The sequence below is a fragment of the Paramacrobiotus metropolitanus genome, unplaced genomic scaffold (assembly GCF_019649055.1).
Source record: "Paramacrobiotus metropolitanus isolate TYO unplaced genomic scaffold, Prichtersi_v1.0 Parri_scaffold0000010, whole genome shotgun sequence".
NCBI lineage: Eukaryota > Metazoa > Tardigrada > Eutardigrada > Parachela > Macrobiotidae > Paramacrobiotus > Paramacrobiotus metropolitanus.
The window spans coordinates 1,250,342-1,262,007 of record NW_026570230.1 but is presented as its reverse complement, the minus strand read 5'-3'; the positions used below and the strand labels follow the sequence as shown (position 1 = coordinate 1,262,007).

Below are 11,666 nucleotides of genomic sequence, written 5' to 3'. Positions count from 1 at the left end.
TATTCAGCTGCCACCGTCTCGCTGCTGCTGCCCTTCGCTGCACGTACCGACTGTAGATGATATTTGCGGTTTGATTTATCTTCGTAAATTGACATTCCTAGCCTTACTCACCTGTAGGCAAATCCGCCGATGCCAGCCAGAATGGCAATGGCCAGCGCCGTCACTCCAGCAACAAATGGTAATATGTCCAACTCTGGATAGTTTATGTCGATGAATTAACCACGTATCGGCACTAATTACTGGGAAATTAAATTACTTTTAATGCAACCTGCAGCTGCCCCGGTGTAGCCACAAAGCGGTTCATTTAGTGGCGGAGTATTGCGAGTAGTATTTGGCCAGTCAATAATGTCGTTCAGCGGGATGACGGATCTTGTAACTGAGACAAACTTCAGTACCGGCTGCAAAGAGGATCAAGATTTTCCAGATCGAATTTTCTCAGTGCGCAACAAGCCGTGGAAAAAAAACACTGCCCTGACCTTCCAGGATTGCGTTGATACAGCCCAGTCGCGGAGAAGGAGATCCATATACCGATTGCCTTGTTTAGAAAAGGTTACGTTACCGGACGGTAATTCGATCGTTCGGTTGTGAAATCGCTGGGCGAAACTTCGCCCATCGGTGATATCGGATAGGTCACCCTCCTGGATAGTTTCCTCCAGTATCTTAAGGCGCAGTCAAAGATTACGCAAATGTTGTGAAAAACGTTTCTGACACATCGTTTTGTAATCAAGATCACCTTCAAGAAGATCAGCATGCCTTCATAAGCCATCACTTGGGAGAAATTTATCTGCAACATTGACTCAGTTTCGTATTTCACTGCCGGCTGATTAAAGAAGAATTGTGTAATACTTCAAACGAACTGCTCGGAATATCGAATCCGTAGAAATCTTTGGACATATTTGCCCAAACGGGAAACCGCGGCGCGAAGAAGGTCTTCCGTTCCGACTCACTTTCGGCGAGAGTTATTAACATGATCGATCGCCAAGCGAATTCCAGATCCTTCATCCAGAAACAACAGCCCCATAGACACAATACGAAAGCACAGATAAACATTGTCTGTAATCTCAATTACTTACAGCATCTAGCGAATCACCTTGCTCCCACTGAAAATCCCCCCACGACCCATGAGTCATGTTGTCACTAGGATAAGGTTCAACAGCAATGACGACCTTTAGAAAATGAGAGATTTTTCAAGTCAAATTTCGCCTGCCGGATTCAAAATGTATTCTCAAGGTTCGGAATTAATTATAAGTAGCTTCGAAATCACTCATCGTGTTACTTACATATTCGCCGGATGCCATCATTCCTCGTTTAAACATTTCATGCTGCCTTCGAACAACACAGCTCGTAATAACGAGGTTGGTTAATTAGAGCATGGACCATCTACTCACCGCAATTAACCGTAGCCTCGCGGTGTTCCCGAAATATAACACAACTACAAATTTCAAATGTTTTTCAGCGTTATTATAAATTGCTGTAGCCAAACTAACTTCGACTGGTTTCTTGCAGTTTTTGCAGGAACCGGAAGTCGGTGGCATTTACTTCTTCTTCCGTGAGGATGTGTCCAGATATCTGGTTATCTGGCACATTACTGCGAACAGCATGCATTACTGAATTGTAGGCATCGCCGAACCATGGATTAACGTCTGCAGTGGCATCACGAATCATGTACACAGAGCGCCATTTAAACCGAGCAAGAATTTCCACTATAAAGCTGTTCAATCCGTCATACGCCAACATGGACGAGGTCACCCATGTTGGTGCGTAACCTTTTTCTTCAAGATCGGGATTCGCAGCTTCAATACTGTAGGGCACAAAAAAATAATGTTCATGAAACTAAACGTAACCAAAAGGACTCCTGTAAACGAATTTATGAAGTAGGAGTAGCGCGTTTGTACAGTAACCATAAGATCACTAAGATGACAAACCACGTAAACATCAGCACATTCCATTCTGCAACAAAACCCGAGAGGCTAAATCGCGTGCTTACAATGAGATAATTGTACTGTCAGCAAACAAAAACAACCATCCGCATAATTGCATTCTACTTTATCTAATAATGCTTACCTGCAGCCAGGCGGTTCAGTAAGACAGATTCGCTGCAACGTATAATACGAAAGGAAATCATGCTGCTGTGTAAAATTTGTGATACTGCAAAGCTATTTTCATTTTTTTACCTACGTACGTATAATTATTATGTAAAAACTTACTAGGAACCGCAACGCATTGCATAAATAATAATTATAACATTATATTATGTCAATCTGCTCGTAGCCTGGTGGTATTACGTTCGGCTTTTGAAGTGTATAGCACTATAGCTTGGGTTCGATTCCCAGATGAGTAACTTTTATCTCATAAAATCAAACCAAAAAAGTATAAAATTTTTAAAATACCAAAAATAAATTCCAATAGCCTTAAAAGTCTCCCAAGTGGAGTTTGGCTACTGTTGGTTCGATAATAATAATAATAATAAAAATAAAAAACTTATCTGTGTGCAGTAAAACTGTCGCATTCGGTGCAGGCAGTGTCCGATTATAAAAATAATTCGAAACCAGAAAATCACAGACTGCATTCATATCTGCACAAGTTTGAATCGATGGGTCACTCAAATAGCGATGCCGCACTGTGACATTTGGCCAAAATCTCTCGGAATAGTTGGCAAAGACATCGTTAAAAGGCAGCGCCACCCAAGGAAATGACACATTCATGTCCGTCGGGCTGTTTACAGTAAAGGTGACAATTTCGATAACAAAGTTACAATGAGCAGCTCCAAAGAACAACCAACACCACAGCCATTGAAACTTCATCTCTTGCCGGTAAATGTGATCGCACTATCATTTCCCAGCGTTTACCCCCAATAAGTGTACAGTTTGGTCGGGGATTTTGCATTTATAACGTTAGTTCAGCAAAGAAAGTTATGAACAACCGTCACTTACGAAACGATTCTCAGAATATTTTCATAAACAAACGTTCATCATTAACGGATTCTGCAGTAAACTTAGCAATGCATTTATGGAACCAAGCAAAAAACGGTGACAGTATAACAGATAATACACAGACCGCGAGGAGTGTATCCTGATATCAGATTTCCGCTACAGACGCCACAGCCCCTTACGATGCCATCAAGACCGGAAATTGTTCCCATGATCAAATATTTAGTAGCTGATATCAGGTTTACGGATTCCAAGTGACTATCCTGCGGCAATTGGTAACAAGTCACAGGCAGTGCCATCTAGCTGTCACTTATCAAAGCCCGCCTGCGTTACCTCATAGGCCGACGTTGACCACATTAACAGCTGCATTATACGTACTGGAGTACTGCTGCTCGTACTCTTTACTTAGCTGCATCTACGCTCCAGGCATGGCGGCATCTGGACCGTATGTACCAGTGTAACGTAACAATGCGTTGCCTGTACATGAAACATTACAATGCGTTCGGACGATAATACCGTCATCCGAGCTCATTGTCAGTATGGGATTTGCCGTTACACAGGAACATTTACAAATGAAATCTCATTAACTGTAAGATGCAAGTCAGAAGCGTTTGGACTCGCGCACTATTATGCTTACGTTAGAAGTATGCACATCACACAGCCAACACAAACACGCACTCTCAAACGCCTAATGTCGTAATTGCTATATTTCTACTTATATTGTTATTATTACCAACGCTTATATACGTCGGTACAGTAGCGAAAGATTTTTTGCTCGGAGAACAAGTACGGACGTACGTTTTGCAATTGCGTGAAAAAGTGTACTGTAATCACCTACGACTTATTGTAGCTAGGGCGTAAATCCCATAAACTCCTACGTAAATCGTGGTTTTAGGCTTACGCATGCATGGAGCAGCTTAACCATAAGCCGAAAAATGTTTTTGAATTAAGTACAATGCAAAATTTGTAATCCACACAGATTCACGGTAATTGGTAACTTTTGCATTTATGATATGTAATACCGTAGTCGGCCAACGCTGCCAAAGCCATAACGTAAAAGCTGCAGTCCGTCCTGTCGTGCAACACCTATCCGGATTATTACTGGACGTCAACTGGATTATTACTCTATAAGCAGTATGGCTTCGACGTTGATAATACTGATGCCATTCTCAAAGCAATCAGTCGAATTCTGTAACCTGCGCGCGTAATGTCTGCAAACTGCAGCTAAAAATGTCTTGATATCGTAACTTTCCTTCAGTTACGCACTGGAACTGATTTCGAATGTTTACCAAATTATTGGACACAGCTGATTAATACCGTACTTAGGACTGAAAATAAGCGCAGTCATGTTTAGCGAATGGGAATTTAATATGCCGGCTGATGACTGGGAGCCCACTGTAACGGTTGGACAACCGACCTTGCCAATTCGTACGGCGCACAAATTTGTTCAACGGAACGAGAGTAACATACTCTGTACATAGCGCTTCTTGGAAAAACATAGACAAAAATTTCTGGAAACCACCGATCTTTTTAATTTGATTTTAAAGCGTTTGCTGTTCCTGCCGTCATGATTTATGATTTTTTTTCAAAAGCATCCCTCATGTTGCTTTTCCTTATTAAAGTGGTACCACTTGCCAGCTGATTAGAATCGTGGCAAGTATCTAGCTTGTAAGTTACTGATATAAATTAGCTTTTGATTAAGTATACTTCCATTAGGGACTGTGTACATGCACTAAAGGCACCTTGCCGAAGTCGGATGGCATTGGTTGTACATAACTGAAACTGTCATAATTATACTGATTTCTCTTTGGAAGCATTCAGAGCTCTGTAACTGCTCATTAACGCAGACTACGGCAGCAACAACAACCACACGAAACGATTCGATTTTTATTTGGGCATTGGGTGAAGACACCAGCACCGGAACACGGGTTACCGGCGCAACCGGCCCCGCCGTCCTTGCTAAAACAACCCCCCGTCTCCTCGCCAAAGAGGGTGGGCGGGAGGGAAGAACGACTTGTTACATGTACACCACCTTTACTCCAACACAGCAGCAACTGAAATGCACTAACTGAAATGGACGATCACTAACAAATACAACATCCACAACCGAACTGCATTGCTGATGCAGCATCAGGATCTGCATCCCAAGACACACCATAGGGTTTTCTTGGCTGGACACTGGTCATCCAAGTCGTCCAGCCTTGCAATCACTTCCGCTGCGTTAACCGGAATTAGCTTTGCTAATTCTATTTTATACATAGCTTTTTGACTACGTATGCATCCAGTGTTCCCTACGGGTAGGTTAACGTACCACTGATATGTCTGAATGGCATTACTGTATCATGCCGTCAAGTGCGAATTGCAGTCTTTACAGTATATTCTCGTTTGTGCAAAGCATATACTAGGACATAATTTTTTTGTTCTGTACTACGACAATAATACATATGCTGTACAAAAACAGCTACAAAAGGTCACGTTTTTCAAGCCAGAACGTTGTCATTTCTCCTTTGCCTTTAACCAGAATAGAACCTCTAAGCACACATCGAAATGCTGTGTTATTCCTTATTAACTCCGTAGTCATGGGGCTGATATGAATGCGGTTTGGTTCGCCACACGACTCCATTCTGGATGCTGTGTTCACCGTGTCTCCAAACCTGCGAACGCTAATATAAATATACTTATCTCCTTTGTTTTTTGTTTGTTTTTGTCAACTTACAGGCAATAGCGTGGACGCTGTAGACCCACCACGCTAGCAATACAAGGACCTTCTAAAAGGTTACCGATAAGTTGTTACTAAGAAAACAAACCAATCCTAGAGTATCACGTTTCTTGCCAGTATGTATTCCAATCCGAATAGCCATTGATTCGTCAAAACTTCGTAATTTAGTGCTGAAGACTTGCAAAAAGGTGACAGCTGTGTAGCAAATCTCCGCTGCATGTGTGATGCCATTCCTCACTGGCAAGCCGCTCACAATCTGAAAAACAAATACTGCTGATAACTCATTCAGCTTGCCTCCATTACTTCTTTTGTTATGTTTAGTGCTGGTACTTACGAAGTAAATATCGCCTATCGTTTCAACTTTGTAAACGTCAAAATCACATATTATTTTATCCGAAAGGCCGTGCACTGTATTCAGGAACTCGATGACTTGGTACGGCGTTACGGATGCGACAAATTGTACGAATCCAACAATATCGCTGAACATTATCGTTACGGAGTCGAAAGGTTCGGGTAGTATTTTCTCGTGTTTACGCAACGCTTCCACTACGGCTCTGAAATTACAAGAATGTCATGTATATTTCCATTTCTGATTCTACTTTAAATCATGTACTTACGCTGGTAGTATATGCAGTAGAATCTCATCGCATTTGCTTCGTTCCAGAAGTAATTCCTGAGTTTTTAAACCGACCAGATGTTCCAGTTCCATAGAATACTTAGCTAAACGTTGCAGTAATCTCTCCATAACTGTGACTTTCTTCCGTTTAGGGGAAAATGCTTGTTTTAATTTTTTAACCGTCGGACGACGCGTTGCGTCGCTATCAAAGCAAGACAGAAGAACTGCTCCGTACTTCAGATTTTCTTTTGGTGGAAGATTAGCTGAAATAAAATTACAAATTTTACTGTAATTTGATGGGCATACCAGGAGTAAATTGTAAACGTTTGCCTGCTTTACCAACTAAAGTAATTAAATGCTCTCTGTCGCTTTTAAGGACAACACGTTCCGTAAAAATTTCGGTGCAAATTGCTCCAGCGGCGTAAATGTCATTCGGTCTGCGATCAGTAATTTGGACTCTTGTTTCGCCGCTCTCAGGAAATGTAAAAAGGTCACCAAGCAAGTGAGTGCCGCGATTCAGGCCGGTGTATTGCAATAATCGGTCACATCCAAGACCACAAATTTTCAATCCAAAATGATTAGTAATGCCACACAAATAAGAACACAAGGATCCATGGAATTTAATCGTCGGATGGGCGTGGATAGCAGCAACACCCTGCAGTTCTGAGCGTAATCAAAATATAAACCACATGATTTGTAGCAACATCAGTTACCTGCAATAGATTCATAATTAGAGACAGTTTAAATTCGTCATCTAAAGGAATCTGCGGGGCATCAAGAAGTTTCCTTAAATTTGCTCGGTGGCACTTTTCGTATATAATGCTGAAAGTGGATGGGGCCAGCGTAATTCCAAAGAAGCGAACTACACTGGGAGAGTCCATTGTGAGCAGCTACAACGTTGTTTGTTTCGTTATTGATAGGTTAAAATTCATTAACTCGCAGACGCAAAGTCACACACACTGTCCACAAACTCTATGCATTTCCTTCTATTAATGGAATTGCGAAGAGATTGCTCGTTAATGGAAGAATCGTAAGATACGGTCATCGCAAAATAGATCTGATTGTGGAGCATGACTTTTCCATAGAACGGTCCATTATTCTGAAAATATGCGATGAAACCGTTGTTATTAATCTACTCCAGTTTTAAACTGGAAGGATAAAATGACGCAGCCGTTTGATCATCATCGATAGCCATGACCGATAAACAACGCAAAATAATGATTACCGATAATGATTTGTTATTGATTTGGACCTGCGTTCCGGGCGAAAATTCCCATGATATACTTCGCAGATGCAGTTCAGAGTAAATTTTCCTAATATAAAAACGTTAAACAGTAAATTTCTCACTAGTTTACACGTACTCTGTACGTTTACACGTATAGAAGTATCAGCTGCATATTAAAAACATAATAGCATCCGAAAAATGGCATAACTGTCACGAGGATCATTATCTGGCGTACCTTGCAATCATAAAAACAGCAACAAGGAGAACAATAATCACCGCTAATGCGATTGTACTTGATTGTACAATCAATCTGGTTTGGTTCCCTGAAGAAGATGCGTCGTGAATCAGTACACGTGATTGGATACAGAAAATGTCAATTTACTGCTACCTAAATTAATGGCGCATATGCCGGTTAACCCGTTGAATCCACACAAGGGTACATCCAGTGGCAGCGTTTTCCCGAACCAAGTAATAGGACCCAGCTCTGACATCTGTCCCGGCGCACTGAGGTTTTGTTGAAGAAAAGCCTGTATATGAGAAAAGCATTTCGAAATACACTTTAGGGATTATTCATTTAATAAATTCGCAAAACATGGAATAAAAGCACGATAAGAAGGACTATAACAGGTAAAATTACCCTGATCTTTACCGTAAACAGTCCAGATGTAAGGTTCATCTGTCGAATTTCCAATTGGATTTGCCGTTCTCCAGTAAGATCGAAGGTTATGGATCCAACTGGCGTGCTAAGCGTCTTGCCCCAGAACCATTTGGCAAGGTCTCCCGTCTGCGCTTTGTCAGCCAGTGAATATTTTTCCAGAGCCAGTTGTTCTACAAGCTGTAAGAATGTCTAGGTTAATAACCGCGACCGCGAGCTAACGCGCGTAATACGAGTAGTTAACGACCGCGAGTACAGCAATCAAAGTGCAACAAACATCTAACACTTTTATTGAAAATACAGCACTAAATGATCCCTAACGTAATATGCTAACCTGTCCTAACAGGTACATACAGGCATACTGGGTGTAAATGTGTGGAGTCGGCTGGAAAGATAAAAAACTGTGCTAATGGCTCCCAGTACAGCTGGAAAACGGTAAAACAAGTATACCAGTTCGTTCGCTTGGTACGTGTAGTTGTAATATTCTGCTGACCGTCGTGACAACTCCGTTCGCATCAGCATTCGCGTGTATTCGGCGTCAGGCCCGGATGAAGTCGCCGTAATAACGAATAAAGACCGGTAAGATTGGAAGCTAATCTAAAAATATTTCGATTAGCTGTTCTGGATTGATAGACCGATAAGACAGGACACCGATTCAAAATCTTTTTTATTACTTGTATCGCTAGAATTTAGATCTAGAATTAGAAGCAACAGATCGCACCCAAATGTTCGTGTACCGCATCAAACGTGTCGTTGTGTTTCCATGTAGTATCTCCAAACAAAGGCGTTGCATATTCAAAAGGTGATAGCGACATATAGGCCTATATGAAAGCATAAGTTTTCGGATCGTTTTAATCAAGAGGCGAATCAGATTATACATATACGTACTTACAGCATAACGGTAGGACGCAAACAATAAATAATCTGCCTCATAATTATTTCTTTCGAAAAATACAAGTACTAAAATAATTGCTTACTATTTAAAATATGCATACAATTTTGATACATGTACTTACATAATCACCTGTTGTCATGTTGCGAAAATGTGCCGCAATCTGTAATAAAGAGACCGCTTTGCCTTGTACTCCAGTGCGAAATGCTAACAAAATCCCTTTAATATGTCTTCACCATAAATTTTCGAAGATTGTCGGCATGGCCCCAAAATGTAACAACTGCAAGGAAGGGGCAGCATCAGTGTGTGCAGATATGAATTTCCGTTATATTGCTTACTCCGAGCTACTTGCTGGATTTCGGATAGCACTGCTGAGAAAGTGTCATCCTTAGCGCTGTCCACAGTTTTCGTGTACACTGTAAAGCCATTGGTCTCTTTCAATGTCTTAGCTAGCAGAAAACTGCCAGCCGCTGCAATGGCCGCACTTTTCCCTACTTTGTCGTACACGATATACACGGTTTTCCAGTCGTATTTAGCCAGAAAGGTCACAAAAGCGGCAATAATCTGCCGCATCATGACGGGGCCGGCCTGAATGACATTGGGGTATGCGGTCTTATCACGCAGTGCAATATCGTTAAATGCTCTAAATAACCATTAAGGTGTGCTTTCAGAGAAAAACATCACAATTATTTCACATGAGAGCGAGATCGATTTACCCTATTACGGCCAGCTGATTCCAACCTGTAATAATTTGTAACGCGTGAAAAGACACAACTAAATCAAGCAAAGGTTTGGCGACAGACTATTCTACTTCGCAGCTCCACGGAGCTGTTTACTGCACTTTAATTCGTTTATATTGCAAGTTCATTGGTTGTAATCAATCTTTCATGCCTGCAGTTAATTTGGCCACCGAGATCGCTTCCCAGGAACATCCTAGAACATAATTATTAGCAAACTGTATTGCAGCCGCTTTTGTGGACTGAATTTATGCATGAGAACGATGCTATTGAAGAAATTATCGCGCTTGACGGCTTCCCCATTCCGAGTTGGAAAGGGCAAGCAGAAAGATATACCTGAATACTGTACGAACACGTAATATACCCCTGGCGTGAATAATTTTGTTATCTACCTTTAAAAATATTACACTACTGTACTAAATACCTAATTCTTGATACAATTGTCGATGTACATAACAACCCATGCAAATTTTCTTGCTTTAGTCCAAGTACTGTAGGCTTCACCAGCAAAAAAAAACTTTTTTCGCAGTTGTGAGTGGAAGTATGATCTTTCATTTCCTACTGTATGCGACTAATGCGACACGGTAAAATCTTTGCAACATTTGCCTAGTACTGTTTAACAGGCCTAAAACTCCGACGTATCAGACAATTCATAAAAACTATACAAAACTAACACGAAAATGTTGAAATACCTGTTAGCAAAATAACAGACAAAAAGCTTTCGAAAAACAAAGCATATTATGATTCCACACATACCAGGAAAAAAGAAGACGGTCACATTGGCATTACGGTTACGGGAATAATAGTACTCCGACACCAGGAAATCGATGCCAGTAACCGCTTCGTCACAGGTGCTGAATGAGCGGTTGTACAGATACACTAAGCCAATGTCCAGTATTTTCGAATAATTTCTTTGTATCTCTTCCAACCCGATATCGATGGCTGGAGCAGTTAGCGGCATACTCGTCAAACTCGCCATATTGATCATTCCCGGGGAAATTATTTCCACACTTAATTTTTGAGCCATCGCCAACTGAGCCTTCTGCTTTCCAGCAAATAGGCAGAGGAACAGCACGAAGAAAATAATACAAAATACGCTGTACATTGTGCAGTTATTACCCAAAAAGTCTATCAATGAAAAGGATTAAAAACGAACGGTTCATCCATTTAGATAGAAAGAGCCTTCTCCTCACGTATCTATAATATTTTGATATTCTGATAGAAAGTGACTGGCTACCACCATATTACACTATGCAGATTTTAATCGATGATGGATCCTGTGAGTAAAAGTACTATGGGAGGGAAACTTGATACGAAATCTTCGATTGTATGCAGATAAATATTATAACGATTATAATAAAACCCTGGGATTTTCCGATGTATTGACCGTACTGTAATGCTCTGTCGGTGTGAACATCGCTTCTACGATCCGACATACTCTGTAGCTACCTAGCTGCGGATATTTCTGCTGTTCACGAATCACTTCGATACAGTAAAACAGCGTCAACGTTTATATGAAGATACTCGATTTGTCGATCAAATCTGTCATTAATTACTTCCGGTACTAGGCCATCCGTGTACTTTGGCTGACGCAACGAGAATATTCTCCCACGTTTTCTTGTCTCTTGTATTCACGCAGCACACTTGCTTATTCCAAGGTTGCATAGTAAGGAGTTGCCTAGTTAGAGCAGCAGACCCATAGCATGGTAACTGGTTTCGCTACATATGCAGGCAACATACGGTATCCTGACTATTTCCACATGATTAAGATTTATCTTCCTGATTAATTAACGGTAAATTTTATCTTTGGAGTAGCGTGCCCGCGTTTGCATTTTGGACTATCTTATGGCCGTGCCTATTAAAGTGGTATTCACGGTATATGCTTGCAGTAC

General features: G+C 41.1%; 3 protein-coding genes across 3 annotated transcripts; all 3 read right to left on the bottom strand.

Annotated features, from left to right (window-relative positions):
- Positions 1-3: 3 nt before the first annotated feature.
- On the bottom strand, positions 4-2,088 carry LOC129583467 (receptor-type guanylate cyclase gcy-28-like). The gene is made up of 11 exons (XM_055475263.1): positions 1,926-2,088; positions 1,488-1,801; positions 1,389-1,432; positions 1,281-1,322; positions 1,074-1,166; positions 847-996; positions 734-784; positions 477-659; positions 257-398; positions 112-193; positions 4-37 (listed from the first exon to the last, which is right to left on the bottom strand). Exons 1-11 carry the CDS (start codon positions 1,934-1,936, stop codon positions 4-6), a joined length of 1,146 nt encoding a protein of 381 aa, XP_055331238.1. The 5' UTR covers positions 1,937-2,088.
- Positions 2,089-5,299: 3,211 nt separating this feature from the next.
- On the bottom strand, positions 5,300-7,306 carry LOC129583314 (atrial natriuretic peptide receptor 1-like). Its single transcript, XM_055475078.1, has 7 exons — positions 6,979-7,306; positions 6,605-6,920; positions 6,267-6,528; positions 5,984-6,203; positions 5,764-5,905; positions 5,647-5,698; positions 5,300-5,584 (listed from the first exon to the last, which is right to left on the bottom strand). The coding sequence occupies exons 1-7, from the start codon at positions 6,991-6,993 to the stop codon at positions 5,392-5,394; spliced, it is 1,200 nt and encodes a 399-aa protein (XP_055331053.1). The 5' UTR covers positions 6,994-7,306; the 3' UTR covers positions 5,300-5,391.
- A 91-nt stretch (positions 7,307-7,397) lies between these two features.
- Positions 7,398-10,879, bottom strand: LOC129583466 (uncharacterized). Its single transcript, XM_055475262.1, has 12 exons — positions 10,531-10,879; positions 9,754-9,778; positions 9,376-9,680; positions 9,274-9,317; positions 9,162-9,200; positions 8,883-8,966; positions 8,596-8,742; positions 8,480-8,530; positions 8,140-8,325; positions 7,879-8,017; positions 7,726-7,813; positions 7,398-7,578 (listed from the first exon to the last, which is right to left on the bottom strand). The coding sequence occupies exons 1-12, from the start codon at positions 10,877-10,879 to the stop codon at positions 7,398-7,400; spliced, it is 1,638 nt and encodes a 545-aa protein (XP_055331237.1).
- Positions 10,880-11,666: the final 787 nt, after the last annotated feature.

Coding starts and splice junctions, on each gene's coding strand:
- LOC129583466 (XM_055475262.1), bottom strand. CDS start 10,879: ATGTACAGCGTATTTTGTATTATTTTCTTCGTGCTGTTCCTCTGCCTA. Junction 9,779..10,530: donor GACCGTCTTCTTTTTTCCTG/GTATGTGTGGAA, acceptor AAATTATTACAG/GTTGGAATCAGCTGGCCGTA. Junction 8,531..8,595: donor CGTACCAAGCGAACGAACTG/GTATACTTGTTT, acceptor TTATCTTTCCAG/CCGACTCCACACATTTACAC.
- LOC129583467 (XM_055475263.1), bottom strand. Junction 1,433..1,487: donor ACTGCAAGAAACCAGTCGAA/GTTAGTTTGGCT, acceptor TGAAATTTGTAG/TTGTGTTATATTTCGGGAAC. Junction 1,323..1,388: donor CGAGGCTACGGTTAATTGCG/GTGAGTAGATGG, acceptor GTTCGAAGGCAG/CATGAAATGTTTAAACGAGG.
- LOC129583314 (XM_055475078.1), bottom strand. Junction 6,529..6,604: donor GCATTTAATTACTTTAGTTG/GTAAAGCAGGCA, acceptor ATTTTATTTCAG/CTAATCTTCCACCAAAAGAA. Junction 5,699..5,763: donor TCGGATTGGAATACATACTG/GCAAGAAACGTG, acceptor GTAACCTTTTAG/AAGGTCCTTGTATTGCTAGC.